General features: G+C 48.1%; 1 protein-coding gene across 3 annotated transcripts in view; it reads left to right on the top strand.

The window, feature by feature from the left end:
* The window catches only part of F5 (coagulation factor V), a 1,256,984-nt gene that overhangs the window by 269,210 nt on the left and 961,236 nt on the right, over window positions 1–26,538 (top strand). For 2 of the 3 annotated variants that reach the window (XM_044072364.1, XM_044072362.1), the window contains one exon: window positions 23,217–23,309. The exons of the other annotated variant lie outside the window; for it this stretch is intronic. In XM_044072364.1, the coding sequence (XP_043928299.1) occupies window positions 23,217–23,309 (93 nt within the window). The remainder of the gene's footprint in view (window positions 1–23,216; window positions 23,310–26,538) is intronic. 3 annotated transcript variants of the gene reach the window in all.

The raw sequence follows: 26,538 nt of genomic DNA, 5'->3' as shown, positions 1-26,538 counted from the left end.
TATCGCGACATGTTTGCGTGTACATGACAAAGTGATCCAGCCATGTGTACTGTTAACCCGCCTGTGGCCACACGGTGTATCACGGTGATGCATGCAAACTACCATGAATGTGTGTACTGCAAGCCTACTGAAATGACACCTGCTTGATGTAGTGTGCACCCCAGGGCAGTATGCATACTACCACTATTAATGTCTGGCCTGCATTCACTGAGCTGTGGTGTGGGAATGCTGCATGCCATCTGCAATATCACATGCATGATGTGTCTGCATGTGTGTGTGTCTGCGTGTGTGTGTCAGCGTGTGTGTGTCCCCGCATGTGTGTGTGTGTGTGTCTGTGTGTGTGTCTGCGTGTGTGTGTGTGTCTGCATTGTGTGTCTGCGTGTGTGTAATGTATCTTACAGTATGTCTTTGTATTCACAGGTGCTGTAGGTGCGTTCCCCTCCTGCGGTCCATCTGATGCTAGTGTCCCCACAGATACTAGCGGCGATGACCATATGCATGAGGCACAGGCAGGGTCGTCACGGGCAGAAGCTGTGCCATTGTTTAACATCCCACCTATGTCCCCTTCATCTTCGCACACGGTTCAGATGCCGACACATACCACATCACCGTTGCCCATAGAGGAAGGACAGTCAGCGTCTGTTGGCACTGAGCAGGAATGTGTGGTGGCTACAGAAGGTGCGGGTACACACCATGTTGCCAGTGTAATGACTGGTGATGTGCCACACAGGCATGTGGCTGGTGCTGCTCGTAGGAGGAGCTCTGGTAGATATGCACCTGCCATACAGGGTGCAGCAGCTGGTATCACCAGACGCATGTTTCAGACTGTAATGGCGGCACAGGCACGTGCCGAACGGCAGAACCAAGAAGGGCAGAGGCTGCAGAGGGCCGCAATCCGTTCCTTAAATGAGAACATCCAGTCATTGGCGAATGCTCAACAGCAGCTTGCCGATGTTCTGGATAGGAGATTAGGTGAGATGGTTGGAATCCTCGACCGAGGCATGTCAATCCGCGTGAGCTGTCTGTGCTGGAACACCTGGTAGGGGTGAGGCGTAGGACACGTGGCTGTAGGCCAGCAACACCACCTAGTGCAGGTCGACGTGTGCGTGCTACCTCTCATGCCCACTCACACAGTGCTGGTAGCAGCAGCAGTGCAGCTGGTGCTACACCAACCACACCAGGACACAGCAGGCCACGTGGATGGCCCTGGCCGGTCCCAGAGTGGACACGGTTCCAGCGGACATGTGTCATCGGAGAGTGGCCACTCCATACCTCCACCCGGTAGTGCCCGTGCGACCCCAGGCAGGCACGGGTCACGCGGGAACATGGCGGACACAGTGAGCCATACAACCTGCACTGTACAGTCTGGGGCTGCCAAGTATACCCCATGTAGGCATCACAGATGGCTGAACTGTGTACACACATACCCACACACAGCAGACACAACTGTAGGGCTCCACCACATCCACATGCATTCTGCACAGTCATGCCCAGTAAATGCACCGGCCCTTACACACACACATGATGTCATCCATTGGTACAGCCTATGCCCCTGGCACACATATCACCCTGTGCATATGATGAAGCCTCTGCTGCAGCACCGTGATCCACACCATCGGTGCACGGTTATGCAAACATATTCTGATGCACAGGGTGGACAAGATAGTGAGAGGTGTATGTGATACCTGTGTCCGCATAGTGCGCGATGTGTATGTTGCAGTGGTTGTGTATGACAGGTGCGTATGTGACGTGGGTTGTGTACTGACATCATGCAGCAGACATACCATGTAGTGCAGGTGCAGCATACATTGATCTGTGTACACGGTATGCGTGGAGGTTACATGTGTAGCACCATGTTGGTTCTGTTAACATGTATGCCAAATATGGTGTACTTGCATGTGCCTACTGGGAGCACTGTTATCAGTCCCCCACGTGTAGCTGTGGGTTACCCACAGGCACATCTGGCAATATCAGCATACCACAGGTACCCGCAACCTGCATGGGCCCCTACATAGGCACATAGGCGCATAGGTACATACCAGGCTATGTGCCCTACGGCATGTGTAAGCCTAGCCAGAGTGTGTGTGGCTTTCGCCACCCCTTAGGATGAGGATACTACATCCATCGCTCCGCTGTCCCTCTGTCCAGCAGTGACACAGAGATGATGCCTGGCGCATACCTACGATCACACATCCACACATCAGGATTACTCTTGGACAAAGTCAGTCAGGGGCTCTGCCTCACATGGGCTGGGAATCCTTTCCATGTTGTAGGGGGTCTCTGGGCGATGACCCTGTCCCCCCAGCACGTCCTATTTATGTCCGTGTTGAGGTTTCTGTCGGTTGCTTCTGTGCCCGTGTTTGCTTGGAGCCTAGGAGGTGGAACATGTCCATGTCACCCAGGTCGGACATGGCTGTGTATGTCAGGCACAGATCACCACAGAGCAGACGGGCTGAGAAGGTATACAGCCGGAGTCCCCTCGGTCGGGCAGCGTGTGACACATGTCTCAGCACCTTTATCCCTGTGTTGTGGAACGTTTGATGTCCTTCCGAGTGCTGCAGGTGTCAGGTTAGGTACATCCCAGATGTGGCGTTGTACGCAATCATTGGTCTGATGTGTGAAGAGTACAGGGGTACAATGAACTCCCCTGATGTGGATGTGAATCCCTTCATGACCAGGTGGCCACAGTGGAATGTCTTCCCAACCACATTGGCAATGTGAGTGTCGACAGAGGTTACCGACAGGTTTGGTACCCATGTCCCTGATCATGTCCACCATGTTTAATGGATTACCACCTATATGGTAAGTCGGGGTGAACATGTCTTTCCCAATGGGTAGGTCTACACCTTCCCTGGCATGTAGCATCAGGCCATGGCTCTGGCACCAGTTATCCATTTCTATGAGACCCCAGGTGGATGTCCGTGTCTGATGGGGTGTTGAGTATTGTGGCCAGTGTGCAGTCATCTGCATACCATGTCTGCCCCAATCCCCCTATGTTTGCATGCACATTGGAAAGTTGAATGCCGAACAGGAGGGGGCCCAGGACTGAGCCCTGTGGGCCACCACTCGACAACAGCTTGGAGTCTGACATGGCACCAGGAACACAAACCCTGTGTGGTGTGACCTCCATCCAGTTGGCAAACCATCGTGTGACATATGTCTCCACATGTACGCTGGTGAGCCTTTCCATGATGCCCATGTGGAGTGTGGTTTGAACGCTCCCGCCAGGTCATGGTAGTCTGTGCAAACCGACGTACCCCCATCAGTGGCCTTAGTGACTCCTCCAGACAGGTCGAGCAGGTTTGGGAGGCAGGATCTGTCCTTGACTAAGTCGATGTGGGTATGTTCCGGTATTGGCTGTACACCAATGTCTTTATTTATGGGCTCCAGTATGGACCTCCCCACAGCTTTGCAGACAAGGCTTGTCAAGCTGATAGGGCAGGGATGTCTACAGTCCATAAGAGCACTACCCTGGTGTAGTGGGACCACAGTTGCCGTATGCCATCCATCGGGGATGTAGCCCGTAGTAAGCCTAAGATGAAACAGCGGCCTTATGTGTGGGGTGAGGGCCTCAGTGAGGTTGTGTAGCACACAGCCAGGGACACCATCTGGTCCCATTGATGCTGTGTTCACTGCTTAACAGATATCAGCTCTCTCCTGGGCATACGGGATGTTTGGGAGGCTAGACTCTGGTGGGATGGATACGTCCCCTCTTGGGGGGGGGAGGGTAGATGTATGCATGGAACATGTCCGCTGGTTTGTTGACAATGTCTGTGGGTTCAGTGATCATTGTACCATTCTGGAGTAATTCCGGCCATGACTGTGTGCTCCCACCCATGTTCCTACCACAGCTAAGGAAGGCCCTATGGTTGTCTTATGTGTCCTTTGCAGTACCACTCCCACAGGTGGCCTTGGATGATTGTATGAGTGATCGTATGTTAACGCCGGTATTAATCAGTGATGCCTTCCCTGGTACTGATATTGCTCTGTCATGTATTAGCTCCACCTCTAGTTGTACGGTTTGTCAATGGCTGGGGTCCATCAGACCATGTGCCTGCCTTCAGTGGACAAGGTCCTGGTGTTATCAGGATCACTTGGTGCAGACATTCCTGGGGGTGCTCATAGAAGGCATTTGTAAGGGTTTCAGCAGTGTGGCCTGTGTTTACCACTGGCATGGAGGCCTTGTAGGGTACCACACCGGTCGTATGACGTGTGTGGTTCGCTGTGGAGAGGTCGTCACTGTGGTCTCCCATGCCGGTGTTGGGTGCAGGATGCGGATCTCCAGTGGGTTCACTATACGGTCTGACATCACCAATGAGGGATGTACATCCTGTGTGGAGCATATCGTCCCCATGTGTGATGATCAGAACTAGTATACGTCCCCCCCATGTGGGTATGGTGCATGGTTGTTCCACAGCATTCAGGTGTATGAACACCTGGGACCTTTGGTGTAGGGTGTTGTGTCCTGGGTAATGTTCCCGGTCTATGTATGGGTGGTTGATGTCACCCAATATGACGGTGTTGTGAGAGCATTCACACTCACCAGTGTCTTCAGGAAGGCTGTGCAGGTATCCTGGGTTTGGGAGGGTGGTCTGTAGCATGCAACAAACTGTAGGGCAGTCCTACCCATGGTTAATTGCACCTGGATATTCCCCGCTGCTACGTGCATCTCTGGCAACATGGAGGTGTGTGTACCCTTCATGGAAATGGAGACTCCCCCTCCTTCTGTGTTAGGTCCGGGTTATGGTCCTGAACGCGTGATGTGGGGTATGACCCGATAGTGCTGGTGTGCTCTCAGCAGCCCTGATCAATGTTTCAGTCACAGCACTGACATCGATGTCCTCCATACTGAGGAGGGCATTTGAGGGTGTGCAGCTTGGCCGTAGACCACTGGCAGTGAGCAGTATTACCCTGTGTGTTCTCCAGGTTTGTAGTGTAGGGTGGTAGGTTTATCATTCCAGCCGTGCCTGCAGTGGGCACTGTGGGGGTGGCAGGTGCCTTAGCCAAACCCTTGAAGACCAGGGGCAACAGGTGCGAGCCATACCATGCAAAGGGGCGTGGCGTGCCATACCGGTACGGGTGGACTACATCACACCTGTGGGATCATTGATAGTACATGTGTACTCTGCACGACGGACGTACACCACCACATAGTCTTCTGGACATATGTCACATGCAGTTGCTGGACCGTGAGGCATACTGCTGCACCGATGACATGGTGCTGGCATAGCAGCTACAGTGCTCACTACGGTGTGTACATGTTCAGCCTGCACCCATGACACCTGTGCTGTCATCTGTGTGTGTACGTGTGACTGCATGTGTGTCCACCCTGTGCGTGTGTATGGGTTTACCTGGCCGTGACTTGCGGTGTGTGCACTCCGTCTGCATGCCGGATGGTGCGTAGCACATACTACGTGTGTGAGCATGGCCGGGTTGCTGTTGTGTGGGTGGACACACACGACAGTCCACATTCTGCCTCCCATGCCGTCACCCCATGTGTATGCATGTCTGCACTGTGCCGATTCTAAGTGTCTGAGCGTGCCCAGTAAGCAGCTGTGTAGATGGACACACAGTACAGTGCACACTGCGCCCGTCTGCATTGATACCCCATGTGCATGCCTGTTTCCCCTTCACAACTGCCACGTCTGTGGCATGGCCGGGTTGCTGTTGTGTGGGTGGACACACATGACGGTCCACATTCTGCCTCCCATGCCGTCACCCCATGTGTATGCAAGTCTGCACTGTGCCGATTCTAAGTGTCTGAGCATGCCCAGTAAGCAGCTGTGTAGATGGACACACAGTACAGTGCACACCGCCCGTCTGCATTGATACCCCGTGTGCATGCCTGTTTCCCCTTCGCAACTGCCACGTCTGTGGCATGGCCGGGTTGCTGTTGTGTGGGTGGACACACACGACGGTCCACATTCTGCCTCCCATGCCGTCGCCCCATGTGTATGTAGGTAGGCGTAAGTTCGACTCTCGGCCCTTCCCTGTGTGTGTGTGTGTGTGTGTGTGTGTGTGTGTGTGTGTGTGTGTGTTTCCAGCTGCCTCTGCAGATGAACATGCTTTTAGACGCCGCAACACATACCTTGGCTATTGTCAGCTATTCCCTTACGGGTGATGTCACCCACCTAGAAGTATGCCTCTGACAGTGCTGTGCTCAGTAATCTCGGTAGCGCGTTCTGTAAATGCATCATGCTGTAGTGAATTCATGTAGGTAGGCGTAGGTTCGACTCCCGGCCCTTCCCTGTGTGTGTGTGTGTGTGTGTGTGTGTGTGTGTGTGTGTGTGTGTGTGTTTCCAGCTGCCTCTGCAGATGAACATGCTTTTAGATGCTTCGCAACACATACCTTGGCTATTGTCAGCTATTCCCTTATGGGTGATGTCACCCGCCTAGAAGTATGCCTCTGACAGCGCTGTGCTCAGTAATCTCGGTAGCACGTTCTGTAAATGCATCATGCTGTAGTGAATTCATGTAGGTAGGCATAGGTTCGACTCCCGGCCCTTCCCTGTGTGTGTGTGTGTGTGTGTGTGTGTGTGTGTGTGTGTGTGTGTGTGTGTGTGTGTGTGTGTGTGTGTGTGTGTGTTTCCAGCTGCCTCTGCAGATGAACATGCTTTTAGACGCTTTAACACATACCTTGGCTATTGTCAGCTATTCCCTTACGGGTGATGTCACCCGCCTAGAAGTATGCCTCTGACAGCGCTGTGCTCAGTAATCTCGGTAGCGCGTTCTGTAAATGCATCATGCTGTAGTGAATTCATGTAGGCGTAGGTTCGACTCCCGGCCCTTCCCTGTGTGTGTGTGTGTGTGTGTGTGTGTGTGTGTGTGTGTGTGTGTGTGTGTGTGTGTGTGTGTGTGTGTTTCCAGCTGCCTCTGCAGATGAACATGCTTTTAGACGCTTCGCAACACATACCTTGGCTATTGTCAGCTATTCCCTTACGGGTGATGTCACCCGCCTAGAAGTATGCCTCTGACAGCGCTGTGCTCAGTAATCTCGGTAGCGCGTTCTGTAAATGCATCATGCTGTAGTGAATTCATGTAGGTAGGCGTAGGTTCGACTCCCAGCCCTTCCCTGTGTGTGTGTGTCTGTGTGTGTGTGTGAGTTTCCTGCTGCCTCTGCAGATAAACATGCTTTTAGACGCTTCGCAACACATACCTTGGCTATTGTCAGCTATTCCCTTACGGGTGATGTCACCCGCCTAGAAGTATGCCTCTGACAGCGCTGTGCTCAGTAATCTCGGTAGCGCGTTCTGTAAATGCATCATGCTGTAGTGAATTCATGTAGGTAGGCATAGGTTCGACTCCCGGCCCTTCCCTGTGTGTGTGTGTGTGTGTGTGTGTGTGTGTGTGTGAGTTTCCAGCTGCCTCTGCAGATAAACATGCTTTTAGACGCTTCGCAACACATACCTTGGCTATTGTCAGCTATTCCCTTACTGGTGATGTCACCCGCCTAGAAGTATGCCTCTGACAGCGCTGCGCTCAGTAATCTCGGTAGCGCGTTATGTAAATGCATCATGCTGTAGTGAATTCATGTAGGTAGGCGTAGGTTTGACTCCCGGCCCTTCCCCGTATGTGTGTGGGGTGTGTGTGTTCACAGCTTCCCTAGTAGAGTGTAGTTATTTTAGGCGGCAGCAACACATACCTTGGCTATCGGCGACTATTCCTTTACGGATGTTGTCACCCACCTGGACATGTGCCCCTGACGGTGCTGTGTTCGGTGGTCCACGTAGCGCGTTCCATACCTGTGTCATACTGTTGTGCGGTTGGGTATGTGGGGATGTGGTCAATCACCATGCCTGCCACATGTGTGTGTGTGTCTATGCTCCCAGCTGCATGGGTTCATAGGGTATGGCTTTAGAGTTTCTGCAGAACACTCATATCCTGCCACCATCCCTGTGTTTGTGGATGGTGAGACGCAGCTCGTGGACTGCCTGTGTGCCTGCTGTGGTTGGCGACCTCCGTAGCGTGTTCTCCACGTGCACCCTGCTATGGTGTGGTGGGGTGGTGCTGTGTACGTTACACTCACGGGCTTGCCACATGTGTCCGTCTGTATCTCTGTCGTTGTATATCTACATACCTATGTTGTGCCCATAGCACTGCTCTTGCATGGACAGCTGTCTGTCCCATGTATCGCATATTTGCACGGCTGACACATAGAACTGTGGTACGATGCATATCCACTCATTGTCCATGCAACATCCATATTCCGGAACACCCAAGAGACACCTGCTGGATATCACGGCAGACAGCTATCCTTGCTGTACTGACACTGTACCCGTACACGCCATAAACCTTGTGTGTAATTGCCTATTTATGGTGTGTGTATGTCTAACTGTGCTGTATGCATGGTCGTGTGTGTGTCCCGCTATGGCCATCTGTGCAGGTGTCGCCACTATGGGTAATCCTTGTGGACCGCTGTTTCATGTGCACTTCTGCACATACCTGCAGACCGTACTACCCCTCCTACGGCAGCGGCCTTAGATCGACCACTGCCCTAGGCTATAGGGCTCCATGGCGCCCACCACCACAACACATGGTGCCCCCATCCTGGTATACCTACATGACATACCTACTAGACAGGTGGCCCTACTAGTGCGGCGCCCTAGGCAGCCGCAGGATTGCTGTATGCCTACGGCCGGCTATGAGCACATCACAAGGCATACGTCTACATTCAGTGTTTTACGAAGGCTAGGTTATAATACCAGAGGGGGGACCTCATCAACTACGCTTTGGAATGCGGATTTAGATGGGTTATTAGGTGGAGGGTTGACCACACACCAGGGCTGACTGATTAAACACTGATGAAGCCTCTTTTGAGAAGCAGGTGGCTTAAACCCCCGTAACAGGAATGTAGTTTAGGTACAGATATACAGTTAACACACATTAGCCCACTCTTTCAGTTGTGTACCACTGTATTACATTGATATGATATGCATATCTTCTATATATATTGTTAGATCTTTGATTGATGAGTATTAGGCATAGTACAATATCATATAATACATGTGTTAATAGGATGTTTTTGGAGATGTTAATATATGTGTGTGTAGTTAACATTGCGTCTGTGCTTTATATGCTGTGGTTACATGTTCATTGTTTGCTGAAAAATTAACCAATGAAAGTGTAAGGGGGGATATTTAAAGCCTGGATGCTTTTATGTTATGTGTAAGTCTGACGGAGCCTACGGGTGAAAGTGCTTACATGTCTATGAATGAACCTTTGTATACCATTTGAGACCTGTCCTGGACAATGTCTACGTTGACTGTTTCATCTACCTATGTGTGTTTTGGATTGTGTGCCATAAGGTGCCAGCGGTTCTTTGATGTTGATTAGGTGTATTCCATGGTCAATTGACATTAATCCTATTAATTCACTGAAGGATGTTCTTCATAAGTGGGAACGCCATAGTTTGACCATCCTATGACCTTCCTAGCTGACGTTGTTATTGTGCCATTGGTATGTGTTCCACAGGTCGCCCATTTGTTCCGTGGTATGGAAGCGAGTGATCCCCATTTTGGTGCTGGCAGATTGAGTGCTGTGTACGCCAGTATTCGCATGACGGTCTGACTTTGTATGGGGAGTGTCTACTGTAGTCCCTATCTGTATTTCCTGTGTTATGCCTCACTGCAGCTGTGTGATTCCACCAGGTTTGCAGTTATGGGTGCCATCTTGGTCGTACGCTTGTCCATCCATGGCAGTTGCCTACTGGACACTGGTATAGGGCAGTACACATTACACACCTGCATTTAGCATTATCCGGTGGATGCTTTGCATTATTAGTGGGGAGTGAGGCATGTGCTACTCCCACATCCCTCCCACGGGGCGGGACAACGGATTATCTGCCAAACAACACCGAGCCCCATTTCTGCATACCCAGGATCCCATGGCTGCAACCCTCGATGGTACCCATTACACATCCGTCATGTGTGTGGGAATGGGATGTGGACGCACTTCTATGGACTCTACAATCTGGGGATTTCTGTTCATATGTCCTGCATTTCATGGACACTTGTCATCAACCTTGAACACGCTGGTGGTGCATATGTCTGGCTGTGCCATAGTCACGGCTGTCAGTTCTTCTGGGTCTCTCGATCGCAGCTGGTTGACATTGCGTACGGATGAATTTTTGGGTCCTACAATGGACACCAATGTGCATATGTAAAGTGTAGAACTTGTTGGACTGTGTCCATCTGGCCAGTGGGTTTGACTGCTGCTGTATGTTCCCCAATCGCGGATGTCTGTTTGACTACCCATATTATGTAGTGCTACATTAACCAGGTTTTTCTAAACTGAACCCAAATGGTGTAAATCCAATGATGCAGGCTAACAAATGCTTTAACTAATCCTCAGATGTCCCATTAGGAAATTTCCGCCACTGTATTGTCAAAATAACACAACCAAAACATGTAGATGCTATTAATTCATTGAAGGATGTTCTTTATAAGTGTGAACGCCATAGTTTAAAGATCCTATGACCTTCCTAGTTGACGTTGTTGGTGTGCCATTAGTATGTGTTCCGCAGGTCGCCCATTTGTTCCGCAGTATGGTAGCGAGTGATCCCCATTTTCTTGCTGGCAGATTGAGTGCTGTGTACGCGGTATTCGCGGTCTGACTTTGTATGGGGAGTGTGTACTGTAGTCCCTATCTGTATTTCCTGTGTTATGCCTTACTGCAGCTGTGTACTTCCACCAGGTTTGCAGTTATGGGTGCCATCTTGGTCGTACGTTTGTCCATCCATGGGAGTTGCCTACTGGACACTGGTATAGGGCTGTACTCATTTCACAGCTGCATTTAGCATTCTCCGGTGGATGATTTGCATTATTGGTGGGGAGTAAGGCATGTGCTATACCCACATCCCTCCCACGGGGCGGGACAACGGATTATCTGCCAAACAACACCGAGCCCCATTTCTGCATACCCACGATCCCATGGCTGCAGCCCTCGATGGTACCCATTACACATCCTTCATGTGTGCGGGACTGGGATGTGGACGCACTTCTATGGACTCGACCATCTGGGGATTTCTGTTCATATGTCCTGCATTTCATGGACACTTGTCATCAACCTTAAACACGCTGGTGGTGCATATGTCTAGTTGTGCCGTAGTCCCGGCTGTTACTCCTTCAGCGTCGCTCGCTCCATCTCGTATCTATTGCATAGGGTTAAATTTTTGGGGTCCTACAATGGACACCAATGTGCATATGTAAAGTGTAGAACTTGTTGGACTGTGTCCATCTGGCCAGTTGGTTTGACTGCTGCTGTATGTTCCCCAATCACGGATGTCTGTTTGACTACCCATATTATGTAGTGCTACGCAAACCGGGATTGTCTAAACTGAACCCAAATGGTGTAAATCCAATGATGCAGGCTAACAAATGCTTTAACTAATCCTCAGATGTCCCATTAGGATATTTCCGCCTCTGTATTGTCACAATCACACAACCAAAACATGTAGATCATATTAATTCATTGAAGGATGTTCTTTATAAGTGGGAACGCCAAAGTTTAAACATCCTATAACCTGCCTAGTAGACGTTGTTGGTGTGCCATTAGTTATGTGTTCCGCAGGTCGCCCATTTGTTCCGCAGTATGGAAGCGAGTGATCCCCATTTTCTTGCTGGCAGATTGAGTGCTGTATGCGGTATTATGGCGGTCTGACTTTGTATGGGGAGTGTGTACTGTAGTCCCTATGTGTATTTCCTGTGTTATACCTTACTGCAGCTGTGTAATTCCACCCGGTTTGCAGTTATGGGTGCCATCTTGGTCGTACGTTTGTCCATCCATGGGAATTGGCTACTGGACACTGGTATAGGGCTGTACACATTTCACAGCTGCATTTAGCATTCTCCGGTGGATGATTTGCATTATTAGTGGGGAGTAAGGCATGTCCTATACCCACATCCCTCCCACGGGGTGGGACAAAGGATTATCTGCCAATCAACACCGAGCCCCATTACTGCATACCCACAATCCCATGGCTGCAACCCTCGACGGTACCCATTACACATCCTTCAGGTGTGCGGGAATGGGATGTGGACGCACCTCTGTGGACTCGTCAATCTGGGGATTTCTGTTCATATGTCCTGCATTTCATGGACACCTGTCATCAACCTTAAACACGCTGGTGGTGCATATGTCTAGCTGTGCCGTAGTCACGGCTGTCAGTTCTTCTGGGTCTTTCAATCGCAGCCGGTTGACATTGCGTACGGATAAATTTTTGGGGTCCTACAATGGACACCAATGTGCATATGTAAAGTGTAGAACTTGTTGGACTGTGTCCATCTGGCCAGTGGGTTTGACTGCTGCTGTATGTTCCCCAATCATGGATGTCTGTTTGACTACCCATATTATGTAGTGCTACGTAAACCGGGATTGTCTAAACTGAACCCAAATGGTGTAAATCCAATGATGCAGGTTAACAGATGCTTTAACTAATCCTCAGATGTCCCATTAGGAAATTTCCGCCTCTGTATTGTCACAATCACACAACCAAAACATGTAGATCCTATTAATTCATTGAAGGATGTTCTTTATAAGTGGGAATGCCAAAGTTTGAACATCCTATGACCTTCCTAGTAGACGTTGTTGGTGTGCCATTAGTTATGTGTTCCGCAGGTCGCCCATTTGTTCCGCAGTATGGAAGCGAGTGATCCCCATTTTCTTGCTGGCAGATTGAGTGCTGTGTACGCCGGTATTCGCACGGTGGTCTGACTTTGTATGGGGAGTGTGTACTGTAGTCCCTATGTGTATTTCCTGTGTTATGCCTTACTGCAGCTGTGTAATTCCACCAGCTTTGCAGTTATGGGTGCCATCTTGGTCGTACGTTTGTCCATCCATGGGAATTGCCTACTGGACACTGGTAAAGGGCTGTACACATTTCACAGCTGCATTTAGCATTCTCCAGTGGATGATTTGCATTATTAGTGGGGAGTAAGGCATGTGCTATACCCACATCCCTCCCACGGGGCGGGACAACGGATTATCTGCCAATCAACACCGAGCCCCATTTCTGCATACCCACGATCCCATGGCTGCAACCCTCGACGGTACCCATTACACACCCTTCAGGTGTGCGGGAATGGGATGTGGACGCACCTCTATGGACTCGTCAATCTGGGGATTTCTGTTCATATGTCCTGCATTTCATGGACACTTGTCATCAACCTTAAACACGCTGGTGGTGCATATGTCTAGCTGTGCCGTAGTCACGGCTATCGCTTCTTCTGGTAGTATGATAGCAGCTGAATGGTATTCCGTAAGGATCAATTTTTGGGTCCTACAATGGACACCAATGTGCATATGTAAAGTGTCGACCTTGTTGGACTGTGTCCATCTGGCCAGTGGTTTTGACTGCTGCTGTATGTTCCCCAATCGCGGATGTCTGTTTGACTACCCATATTATGTAGTGCTATGAAAACCAGGTTATTCTAAAATGAACCCAAATGATGTTAATGTAATGATGCAGGTTAGCAACTGTTTTAACTAATCCTCAGTAGTCTCAATAGGAAATATCCGCCACTGTCTTGTCAGATTAACACCACCAAAACATGCAGATCTTATTAATTCATCGAAGGATGTTCTTTATAAGTGGGTACGCCATAGTTTACAGATCCTATGACCTTCCTAGTTGACGTTGTTGGTGTGCCATTAGTGTGTATTCCGCAGGTCGCCCATTTGTTCCGCAGTATGGACGCGAGTGATCCCCATTTACTTGCTGGCAGATTGAGTGCTGTGTACGCCGGTATCCGCACGGCGGTCTGACTTTGTATGGGGAGTGTGTACTGTAGTCCCTATGTGTATTTCCTGTGTTATGCCTTACTGCAGCTGTGTAATTCCACCAGCTTTGCAGTTATGGGTGCCATCTTGGTCGTACGTTTGTCCATCCATGGGAATTGCCTACTGGACACTGGTATAGGGCTGTACACATTTCACAGCTGCATTTAGCATTCTCCGGTGGATGATTTGCATTATTAGTGGGGAGTAAGGCATGTGCTATACCCACATCCCTCCCACGGGGCGGGACAACGGATTATCTGCCAAACAACACCGAGCCCCATTTCTGCATACCCAGGATCCCATGGCTGCAACCCTCGACGGTACCCATTACACATCCTTCATGTGTGTGGGACTGGGATGTGGACGCACTTCTATGGACTCGACAATCTGGGGATTTCTGTTCATATGTCCTGCATTTCATGCACACTTGTCATCAACCTTAAACACGCTGGTGGTGCATATGTCTAGCTGTGCCATAGTCACAGCTGTTCACTCCTTCTAGGTCGCTCGATCGCAGCTGGTAGATGTGGCGTACGGATCAATTTTTGGGGTCCTACAATGGATACCGATGTGCATATGTAAAGTGTAGAACTTGTTGGACTGTGTCCATCTGGCCAGTGGGTTTGACTGCTGCTGTATGTTCCCCAATCGCGGATGACTGTTTGACTACACATATTATGTAGTGCTACGAAAACCATTCTTTTCTGAAATGAACCCACATGGTGTGAATCCGATGATGCAGGTTAGCAACTGGTTTAAATAAACTTCAGAGGCCCCAATGGGAAATATCCGCCACTGTATTGTCATACCTAACACCACCAAAACATGTCGATCCTACTAATTCATTGAAGGATGTTCTTTATAATTGGGAACGCCATAGTTTAACCATCCTATGACCTTCCTAGTTGACGTTGTTGGTGCGCCATTAATATGTGTTCCACAGGTCGCCCATTTGTTCCACAGTATGGTAGCGTGTGATCCCCATTTTCTTGCTGGCAGAGTGGGTGCTGTGTACGCCGGTATTCGCACGGCGGTCTGACTTTGTATGGGGTGTGTCTACTGTAGTCCCTATCTGTATACACATTCCACACCTGCATTTAGCATTATCCGGTGGATGCTTTGCATTATTTGTGGTGAGTAAGGCATGTGCTACACCCACATCCCTCCCACAGGGCGGGACAACGGATTATCTGCCAAACAACACCGAGCCCCATTTCTGCATACCCACGATCCCATGGCTGCAACCCTCGACGGTACCCATTACACATCCTTCATGTGTGCGGGACTGGGATGTGGACGCACTTCTATGGACTCGGGACTCTGGGGTTTCTGTCCATATGTCCTGCATTTCATGGACACATGTCATCAACCTTAAACACGCTGGTGGTGCATATGTCTAGCTGTGCCGTAGTCACGGCTGTCGCTTCTTCTGGTAGGACAATAACAGCTGTATGATATTCCATAGTAATCAATTTTTGGGTTCTACAATGGACACCAATGTGCATGTGTAAAGTGTAGAACTTGTTGGACTGTGTCCATCCAGCCGGAGGTTTTGACTGACCTTCCTAGTTGACGTTGTTGGTGTGCCATTAGTATGTCTTCCACAGGTCGCCCATTTGTTCCTCAGTATGGCAGCGAGTGATCCCCATTTTGGTGCTGGCAGATTGAGTGCTGTGTACGCCGGTATTCGCACGGTGGTCTGACTTTGTATGGGGAGTGTCTACTGTAGTCCCTATCTGTATTTCCTGTGTTATGCCTGACTGCAGCTGTATAATTCCACCAGGTCTGCAGTTATGGGTGCCATCTTGGTCGTACGCTTGTCCATCCATGGGAATTGCCTACTGGACACTGGTATAGGGCTGTACACATTTCACACCTGCATTTAACATTATCCGGTGGATGCTTTGCATTATTAGTGGGGAGTGAGCCATGTGCTATACCCACATCCCTCCCACGGGGCGGGACAACGGATGTTCTGCCAAACAACACAGAGCCCCATTTCTGCATACCCAGGATCCCATGGCTGCAACCCTCGATGGTACCCATTACACATCCTTCATGTGCGGGACTGGGATGTGGACGCACTTCTATGGACTCGACAATCTGGGGATTTCTGTTCATATGTCCTGCATTTCATGGACACTTGTCATCAACCTTAAACACGCTGGTGGTGCATATGTCTAGCTGTGCCGTAGTCACGGCTGTCGCTTCTTCTGGGTGGAATGGTAGCAGCTGGATGATATAGCGTACGGATCAATTTTTGGGGTCCTACAATGGACACCAATGTGCATATGTAAAGTGTAGAACTTGTTGGACTGTGTCCATCTGGCCAGTGGGTATGACTGCTGCTGTATGTTCCCCAGTCGCAGATGTCTGTTTGACTACCCGTATTGTGTAATGCTACGAAAACCAGGTTATTCAGAACTGAAAACAAATGGTGTACATCCAAAGATGCAGGTTAGCGACTGCTTTCAATAATCCTCAGAAGGCCCAATAGGAAATATACGCCACTATATTGTCAAAATAACACCACCAAAACATGTACATCCTATTTATTCATTGACAGATGTTCTTTATAAGTGGGAACGCCATAGTTTAACCATCCTATGAACTTCCTAGTAGATGTTGTTATTGTGCCATTGGTATGTGTTCCACAGGTCGCCCATTTGTTCCGCGGTATGGAAGCGAGTGATCCCCATTTTCTTGCTGGCAGATTGTGTGCTGTGTATGCCGGTATTCGCATGGCGTTCTGACTTTGTATGGGGAGTGTCTACTGTAGTCCCTATCTGTATTTCCTGTGTTATGCCTTACTGCAACTGTGTAATTCCACCAGGTTTGCAGTTATGGGTGCCATCTTGGTTGTACGCTTGTCCATCCATGGGAATTGCCTACTGGACACTGGTATAGGGCTGTACACATTTCACAGCTGCATTTAGCATTCTCCGGTGGATGATTTGCATTATTAGTGGGGAGTAAGGCATGTGCTACACCCACATCCCTCCCACGGGGCGGGACGACGGATTATCTGCCAAACAACACCGAGCCCCATTTCTGCATAACCAGGATCCCATGGCTGCGACCCTCGATGGTACCCATTACACATCCTTCATGTGTGCGGGACTGGGATGTGGACGCAGTTCTATGGACTCGACGATCTGGGGATTTCTGTTCATATGTCCTGCATTTCATGGACACTTGTCATCAACCTTAAACACGCTGGTGGTGCATATGTCTAGCTGTACCGTACTCACAGCTGTCGTGTCTTCTGGTGGAACGGTGACAGCTGGATGGAATTCTGTATGGATCAATTTTTGGGTCCTACAATGGACACCAATGTGCATATGTGAAGTGTAGAACTTGTTGGACTGAGTCCATGTGGCCAGTGGTTTTGACTGCTGCTGTATGTTCCCCAATCGCGGATGTCTGTTTGACTACCCATATTATGTAGTGCTATGAAAACCAGGTTTTTCAAAACTGAAACCAAATGGTGTACATCCAGAGATGCAGGTTAACAACTGCTTTAAATAATCCCCAGAAGTCCCAATAGGGAAGTATCGCCACTTTATTGTCAGAATGACACCACCATAACAGGTAGATCACGAGCACTTTCGCCCAGTCTTACCGGACATTTTCAAGTGTAATTAGCAGAAACATATAACTAACTACATAATAATACATATTTTAATAATAAGGTTAATACTATGTTATTTGGACATTAGCTTCTGCTGTTGTCATACAATGCTGTGGGTGGTGCCGGCTACCATACATATGGCTTTCTCATGAGCCGACTTCACATTTCTAAACACTAGTGTGGCCTCCTTTAAGGCCCCTGAGCCAGTGGGGAACATTACTCAAGCCACTGCATCACTTACATATGCCTTCTACCAGCACCTACAGGACTGCATGGATCAGGAAATCCCTTACCCAACTGTGGGTCTTTGTACCAATGCCAAGCATCCAGTGTGGTGTACCCTAGCCATACACAAGCTCTACAATGAGAGGAGGTAGCTACTACAAGACAGAGCAGACTCCTTGTGAGGTATGACACCCTTGCTCATTATATGTGAAGGACTACAAGCTCTCATGACATCATCCGGGGCAGGTCCCACAGATATATCACCAAGGACTCGACAGACAATCATACGGCCTTCTTTAGCTATGTTGGACACCTGGGAGGAAACTCCCAGATATGCTGTGACTGGGTTCACAATGATGTGAGGTTTACTGAACATACACATATTGCCAACATACTGGTTGACAGGTTCGGTGAAGACATCTCCACCCCCACATGGAGAGATGTCTGTACCAGAAGATTGTGGCCCCCGAATGTTCTGTTACGCACAGGTGGGACATGCTCTCTCCAAGGTAGTGAACTCAGCATCCATGGGACCGGATGGTGTCCCGGCTGTGTACTCCACGATCTCATTGAGGAATTAGACCCACAGTTAGGACAGCTGTGTAATCTTAGCCTCACCTCAGGTAACGTACCCAAGTTGTGGCGCACGGCGACTGTAGTCCCACTTCACAGGGGCAGTGCCTCCACTGACCCTGGTTATTACCATCCCATTAGCTTGAGAAGCCTTATCTGCAAAGACATGGGGAAGGATCATACTGGAGCTCATAGATGACGACATAGGGGACCTGCATACTTTGCATCCAACCCAGTTTGGCTTGGTCAAGGGCAGATCATGCGTTTAAAACTTGGTTGACATTTTAGGAACAGTCACCGAGGCCATTGATGAGGGTCAGGCAGTCCATACAGCCTACCTCGACCTGGCAAAGGCCTTCAACACAATACCCCCCTCGGGTATCATTGATGAACCCATCGGCTTGGATGTGAACCCGTACATCACGGGATGGGTTGCAAACTGGCTAGGTGACACAACCCACACGGTCATAGTTGCTGGCACCATGTCAGACTCACTGCCAGTCACAGGCGGTGTCCCACGGGGCTCTGTCCTGGGTCCACTCTTTTTCTGCATCTACATTTCCAAAGTACAAGCAAACACAGGGGGGTTATGGCTGACATTGTTTGCAGATGACTGTGAACTGGGTGCCATAGTGGGACGGACATCTGACACAGATATCCTTCAAAGGGGCCTCACAGATATGGATATCTGCTGCCAGGGACATGGCCTACAGCTGACTGTCGGGTAATGCATAGTCATACCCATCGGGAAGAACAAGGTCACTCCTAGCCGCCATATGGGTGGCAGTCCACTGAGCAAAGAGGGAATTACCAGGGATCTGGGGACCCAGGTTGTCAGTCACCATTCGTTCGACACACACGTTGCTAACGTGGTTTGGTAGAACTTCTACATTGCCCACCTGATCGTGCAGGGATTCACATCTAGATCAGGGTAGGTCATCGTCTCCTTGTACTCATTACTCATTAGACCTATGATTGAGTACATTGCCCCGTTCGGAAGGTATCTGACCCGACACCTGCAGCAGCTGGGAAGGCCCCATAGGTTCATTGTCAGACGGATGCAGGGTGTCAGGTATTTGTGTTATGCTGCCCAACTGTAAGGACTCCTGCTCCATTCAGTCACATACCACTTGTTCAGTGGTGACCTGTGCCTGACATACGAGGCCATGGCGACCCATATTTGATGACTATGCTTCACCTAATGGATCTACATCCCTCAGAACCACAGGGGCAGGTGACGTGAACCTTGACACGGTCATTGATAGAATGTGTTGGAGGGACAGATACATCACCCAGACACTCACTATGCTGTGAAACAACATCCCAGTACATGTGAGGCAGAGAACCTTGCTGGCCTTGTTCGAGGGGGATCTTGTCCAATGGATGGGGATTGCGGATATACCCCAGGGATTACATCATTGTCATTGCTTGACAGAGGTGCAGCAATATAATAGGCATTTTATCTCCAGACTGGAGGGTTGGCAAAGGCAACATAACTATGGCCTAGGGTTATGGCTGCCCTTGGGTAGATAGCCTACTATGTACCTATGGACCTATGAACCTATGTTCATAGTTTGTCCCATTCACACTTGTCTATCCCTATCCTCATTCATATGTGTATATTTCTGTGGCACATGATTGAACTCTGTATTACCTGCAGGTATGCTGTCTACAGTGCACATGCGTCACGGTTGATTACAGTGTATCTGTGTACCTACCTCTGTGATACTGAGGACTACCACACATCCTTCACAGCATTACATGCATATGTCCATACTATTATTCTTTGGCCTGAGGGGGGTTGTTAGGGCAGCGGTTACACGTGTCCCTGTTTGTGCACGCGTCATGGTGGTCTTTGACCAGCCACCATTGCTATCGTGGGATGGACGGTAGTGTTGGTGTGTGTTTGGGATGTGTTTTCACTGCCGGTACATCTGTGGGGGGTGGGGTTGGCACATGTTCCTATTTGCAGGGAGCCCCGTCCTGGACATTTGTGTCATGCATCAACACTTGGCACGTGCCATATGTCCTGTGCTATTCCCACAGTCGTGTATGCCTTCCTGCATTACTACTGCGTGTTACTGGCTGTTTGTATCTGGTACACATGGCTATTATGCTGGATAGCTTGGCCTATTCCCATGCTATGACATACCCATTCATCCAGGCATATACATGTTATTCCATCCTTTGCGTTGGCCGTGGGTATTTGGCCGTCCGGCAACGCTATTCTCAACGTGCGATGTCCCACCTTCACCTTCTGTGCCTGTGGCACCCTGTTGGGGCGTCCTGCTTGGTGGGCAGATGTTCTGCCATATGTGTTTTGTTTGACATGTCTGCATAGCTAATCATCAGTACGGTGGCTGAACATACTGCCCTGTCCAGATGTGCACAGTTATGGGCACCGTGGCGTGTGCACACCTATGGGGTTTCGACAGGTCCATACCACATGCGGGATGTACACATTCTGCCGACACATTCACATGCAGCCATTTGGATATCTGTACCTGAGGTGGGATGTTAACATGTGGGGTACATATTTGCCCGCGTGGCACTGCCTAGGACAATACTTCTTACTACATTTCAGGTATACCCATTGTGTGTAGGTGTGTAGCTGCGCAAGGCTGCTAGCTGGGTTGGGTGCACAGTCGTACATGGGTGCGGGTTACATGCTATGACGGGGCTGTTGTGTATTACATTTGCATGCATGGGTTCTGCTTCTGGATATTACGCTTAGGCATACGCCGCCCTATGTGTATGTGACGGGCACGTTGCTGGGTGTGGTACATGTTGCTATGCACATGTTTGTCTGTGTTTAGGGTATCTAGTTTCCTTCTTGTTGTTATATCAACACGGCTACCCGGCTGTGTACTCTCACTACTGCTGGTGACCATGCCCATGTGGCTACTTCTATGTAGGTGCGGCGCGCTGACATGCTGCGGTACACCTTCACTGTGTATGCCCACTGACAGTGCATTGCGTGATGGACACGGTATTACGCGTATACTTTGTTCCTTGAACGGGTACACTTTGGACTTCATGGGTTAATGTTTGGTTCTCCGTTTTGTGTGAACGGGTACTATGTTGCATAGTCTGCGTACGTTTCATTATCCACGGACCCTGGCTGGTGCGGTAACTATTGCAGGCGGCCTGTGGAAGTCAGCACTTTAGGTTGCTCATCGCCTGCCGGCTTGGCCACGCCTACGGCCGCATCCTACTTGGGCTCGCTCACGTGCCCTCCGCACGTGTCTGTGGTTGCGGCGCGCACTCATTACTATGCATATGGCGCTGCTACGCCGATTATTCACTGCACTACCGGCGCAAGCCTTACACCGGCCTTGCGCCGAGCTTCATGAATCCCGGGGTAAAGCACCACCAACTTTTCAGGATTTCAAGAAAATTGCAGTCTCCGTGTCTGGAATGGAAGTAGCAACCATAAAGAAAAGAACTGATAAGACAACATCATACATCACTTATTGGCAGAAAGTTGACGAAATATTGGACAAAACAAACAGTATCTTAATACAAATTGTATATTGTATATGGAAACGTGATATTATAGATTGTATACGTTTGTAATTGTATATAGTTTCTTTTGTAAATAGTTGACTACTTGATTATGTTGTATTATTTTATGTTTCACTATTTATGGTTCAATCTATTTGAAGATATGGAAAAAAATGTAATAAAAATTTCTTTGAGTAAGAAAAAAAATAGAAGTAAGGCTTGTTGGTTTCTTAATATGGGTTGGAGAAGAGATTGGTTGTGTGAAGCCATACAAATTAATGAAGCAGGTTAGAGTGTTAGGAGTTAGTGCTATCCAGTTGATATTGACATTTCCCAGGAGAGCAGTTTCATTTTGTATGGTATGTGTGAGCCAGGAGAGGGATTGTTCTAATTTAAGGATATTGTCACCAGGCTGGTATGTATATTGCTGTTGTGGTTAATGTTTTATGATCATTAAGTTTGCAGTTTGCTATTAGCAGTTCAGCTGGGTGCAATGAAAGGTGAGGGTGAGACAAAGGGGACAGGGAGAGGCGACTGGAGTATATTATTATTATTATTGCAATACCTCCACCTTTTTTATTGGGTCTGTCACCATGTAGGATATTGTAACCTGGAGGGAGGAATTGTTTGTCAGAGACGTGAGGTTTGAGATAGTTGGTAAGTAAATTGTGGTTGCTCACTACTTTTACTCCCCAGGGAGAGAGAGAGAGAGAGAGAGATTCATTATTGTTTTACCAGATGTATGTACTTAGCTCTGAAATAATTGAGAAGCTCAGGAAAATATCCTAGTAGTCATTAGAATTTCAGTCAATCAGAAATCTGTGTTTTGGTAATGATTCTAATTCCTTTCAGGCTGAAGGCTAAGTGTGCTGCCATCTTAGTAACTAGAAATATGTGCAAGCATCTGAAATCTGCAAAATGTAGATATGTCATGTTAACTTCCTGTCTCTTAGTACTGATGATGATTTATCTGAAAAAGACAAACTGAAATGCAGACTCTGATTTCCACAATTATTTGCATTGCTCACATCAAAGCAGATGGACATTATATAAACATAAGTAAAATGTGAAAAGTTGTGACAAAGTGTTGCAAAGGTTGGAAAAGGGTGAAGTGTCTTGCAGAGGCACTGTTAGTAATGCTGTATATTAACTGAATAGGCCCAGCAGTTTCATTTGAGAATAAAGAGATATCTAATAAACAGCAAGGGGTTATAGTTATGCGAAATAAAGATAGCCTAGCAACCAAATGTATAACTGTGTAGTAGCACTTCAGACCAGCAATCTGAAAAAGTATTCTGTGTTTGTGTGCATTTGAATGTGACAGTATGCATATGGGTGCATACATGCACATGTGTGTGTATACCTGCACACGAGTGCACATGAGCACAAATATATGCACAGACTCATGCATACTGGGGCACTGGACTGCTTCACTCTTACTGGATATAGAGTTATTTTATGTAACAACTGTTTGCGTGTTTTTATTTTCATTTCATTCTTTTTTTAGCACCTCAGAACCAAGGCCTGTGCAGTTCCCAGTACTATGTCTCAGATTGTAGAATAAAGAGTGTGGTGATCAAAAAAAAAAAGGAAAGAAAGAGTGAGTATTCAGTAATGTTCCACTTCCTATAACAGAAAGTAGGGACAGGTGTAAAAAAGGAAATAATGTTTATGTTGCTCTCGTCCATGATACATCTGGCATATTGCAAACTTACAACAAAAAACAGGGCTGCAGTGAATACTTTGACTACTGCTAAGAACATTGGAACTATGGTGGTTCAGCTGATATCAATGCAGTGAACCATTACCTGTGGCTTGAAATATAAATTGTTGGTTGGCTGTTTTACACAAATATAGTGGCTGCTTTGGCAGTCAGACCCTGTGTGTTGATACAGTGTGCTTGCTGCTCTACAGACAAAGAGAGACAGTCAGACTAGATACTTTGATATGAAGCACATGTGGAGGAATGCAGGGCTATCTTATTATTACATTCAAATACTATTACTGTCAAAAGACCATCAGAGATGCTGCTACTGGCAATATACCACCAAAAATGATACATTCCTCTGTGGACCACCAGTAAACATTGTAGGGTTTCAAAATTAATGCTACTGGACCAGGAATGTAGTGCACAATATAGAAAGTATTGTTCTGAGCCGAGGAACTGGGATGTTTTAACATCTGATCAACATTTACTACACATGCACATTTTTGGAGGTTAGACAAGGTCACACAGTCCTAATAAACACTGTATAGATATATTGATGCTTTACCTTCCATTATGGGATAGTTGGAATATCTACAGTGCACTCCAAGGGACTAAAAAGTGCTCTGGCTCTACACTTATGCTAAACTCTGAAAGCAATTCTTGTAGCTAAACAGAAAAAAAATGATAACAAAAAACATTTATCCATAGAACCACATAACTGGGCATGTTTTTCTCGCTAAAAGGTTTAAATAAGTAGGATCATCCATTGCATATATATAAGGGAACAGATTTATTTGATAAAGAGACAGGAAACATTTGATTTAGGAAACTCATGGCTTTCCTTTTCTGAAAAGTTTTGGAGTAGCAGTAATGAAGCAACTTCTCCATATATGTTGCTCCTGACATTACATGTTATAGAAGCTGGCATTTAGCAAGATCAGGATGCTTCCCTTGAGACAAAGGTTTATGTTTCTTCAGTCTGTGTACTTTATAACCATGTGTAAAAGCTGCTGTCAGTAAAAATAGATGACTTGGGCAATGTCCCCTCCCAGCTTACTTTATTCTGTAAAACTCTGAATGCCTTCAGTCTCAAACAAAATATGACAATAGAGTTACTAAGGTTAAGTTTATCAGCTCATTGAAATTACACAAAATGAGAATCTAAAATAGCTGACTGCAATGGCTAACATATACAAAGTGCAAAAACAGCAGATGTGAATTTGTTAAATCTCGCCGTTTATTCTCACTGATGGGTTCGGAGCCGACACGGCCAATAGCAAAGCTCAAGGTTTGCCAGTAGCTTGAGACCAAGTCCCTTATCCCACAATGCACTGTTGGAATTACCCCAGATCTAGTTTGCCATGGCAAGAGAGATCTCGGTGATCCAACTAGCTCAGACCATTTGTGAAAAATTTGATAAAAATCTTCATTTTTCTATTAGATATTTCTAGATATACAGTTTTCTTGTTAGTGTTAAAATTATAATAATAGAATTAGTAGTTTGTGATAGTTAGTGCCCTTTTGGCTTAGTTGTTTTGTGTGGGCCTTTTATCCCTATTTAGAGTTAATACTCTCTTTTTTCTTCTAGTTCAGGGTTTCTCAGTGGGCCTGTTTAGCCCTGCATTTGTAATTTATAGTTTAACTCTGTCATAGATAGTGCCCAGTGTGGGCTTCGTTGCTTTCCTTAGTTAGTGTGGGGTCTTAAAAGAAAGAAAGGACTTTACCCTATTTTTCAGTATACTGTGTTTTGTTTTGTACTGTTTAGAGTATGTCGGATGACAAGGAAAAGTCCCATCCCAAATTGGGATTAAAAAAAATGCCCAGATTGTGGGCAGAAAATGTCCATCACTGATGGGCACATTCAATGTGTTTACTGTCTGGGGGCTAAACACCTCCAAGACACTTGCAGCATTTGCCATTCCTTTTCTTCAAGAGTCCTCTTGGAGAGAAGGAGGAAGCTAATTGACAGGGGATTACTGCAGCATTCCTTTTCTGAGGTGTTGAGTAGCCAGGAGGGTGCTAGCACTTCTTCCAAATCCTCCAAATCTTCAAAATCTGTGGATTCCAAAGTTGCAAAAAAGGCAAGAACTTCAGAGGGTACAGGGTCATCAGTTCCACAGACCTCGGAACCGAGTGTCCCTTTGATTCGGAGCCAGCTCCCAGTCTCTGAGGTTCCCTCTTCTCCTCCTCTGCTCCAGTCAGCACCTTCGGCGCATTCTTCTAACCCTTCAGTTAACCTTTCGGATTTGGACATGGATTGGCTAGTGCAGAAGCTTTTACAGGCACCAGGACTTGCCAAATTGTTGTTGGCCCCGACCATTTTGTCGGTGTCGAAGACCATTGAACTGGATTTGTCTACTCCTCCTCCAAGCCGTACTGCACTCTTGGAGCCGAAGGAACCTGAACTGATGATTATTAAACCTTTGGAGCCGACACCCACACCAGGGTTATCGGCTCCATGTACTCAGATTTCCTCGGTGCCAATCAAGGACTCTAGGAGCCAACTTTCTCCCATCGGGACCGGGGAGGATAGTCAGACCGACTTGTTGGTGCCGGCTCTTCCTCTCGGGGCTTCGGCTTGGATGAGCTCAGCTCCTACCTCAGGCTTGGAACCCATGGTTTAGGTGCGGAAGGATCGGACGGTCCTTTCGGGTCCATCTACCCGTTCTCGTCGGAGCCATGCTACCTTCGATACTATGAGGAGAGTCCTGTCTCCCAAGACAATGTCAGCATTGGTTCTGCCTTCCCTCTCCTCTCAAGCTCCTGTGTCTGCTTCTTCGTCTACCGGTTCCCCTAAGCGTAGAGACCCTGAACCTCAAGTACCCCCACAGGGAGTCCCCTGCTCTTCTGAGACCTCCCCAGATCCCCCCACTGAGGAGGTGCCCAGGAAGAGACTGTGCAAGAGGAGGCACTTAGACTCCCCACAGGAGTCTTTGACATCTGACACGGACTTGGATGAGTCAGAAGGGTCCCCTCGATCCCCCTCTGAGGATATCTCCTTTGCGGAGATATTAGAGATCCTTAGTCAGAGGGGTGATTGGCAGTCCAAGACCCCTACTGAGGATGAGTCCGTGCTCTTGAAGGCTTTTGGGTCTCAACCTTCCACTTCTTGGGTGTCTCC

The sequence above is a fragment of the Protopterus annectens genome, chromosome 5.part0, assembly GCF_019279795.1.
Source record: "Protopterus annectens isolate FY-2018-M chromosome 5.part0, PAN1.0, whole genome shotgun sequence".
Classification (NCBI taxonomy): domain Eukaryota; kingdom Metazoa; phylum Chordata; order Ceratodontiformes; family Protopteridae; genus Protopterus; species Protopterus annectens.
This window is presented reverse-complemented; position numbering and strand designations above follow the sequence as displayed.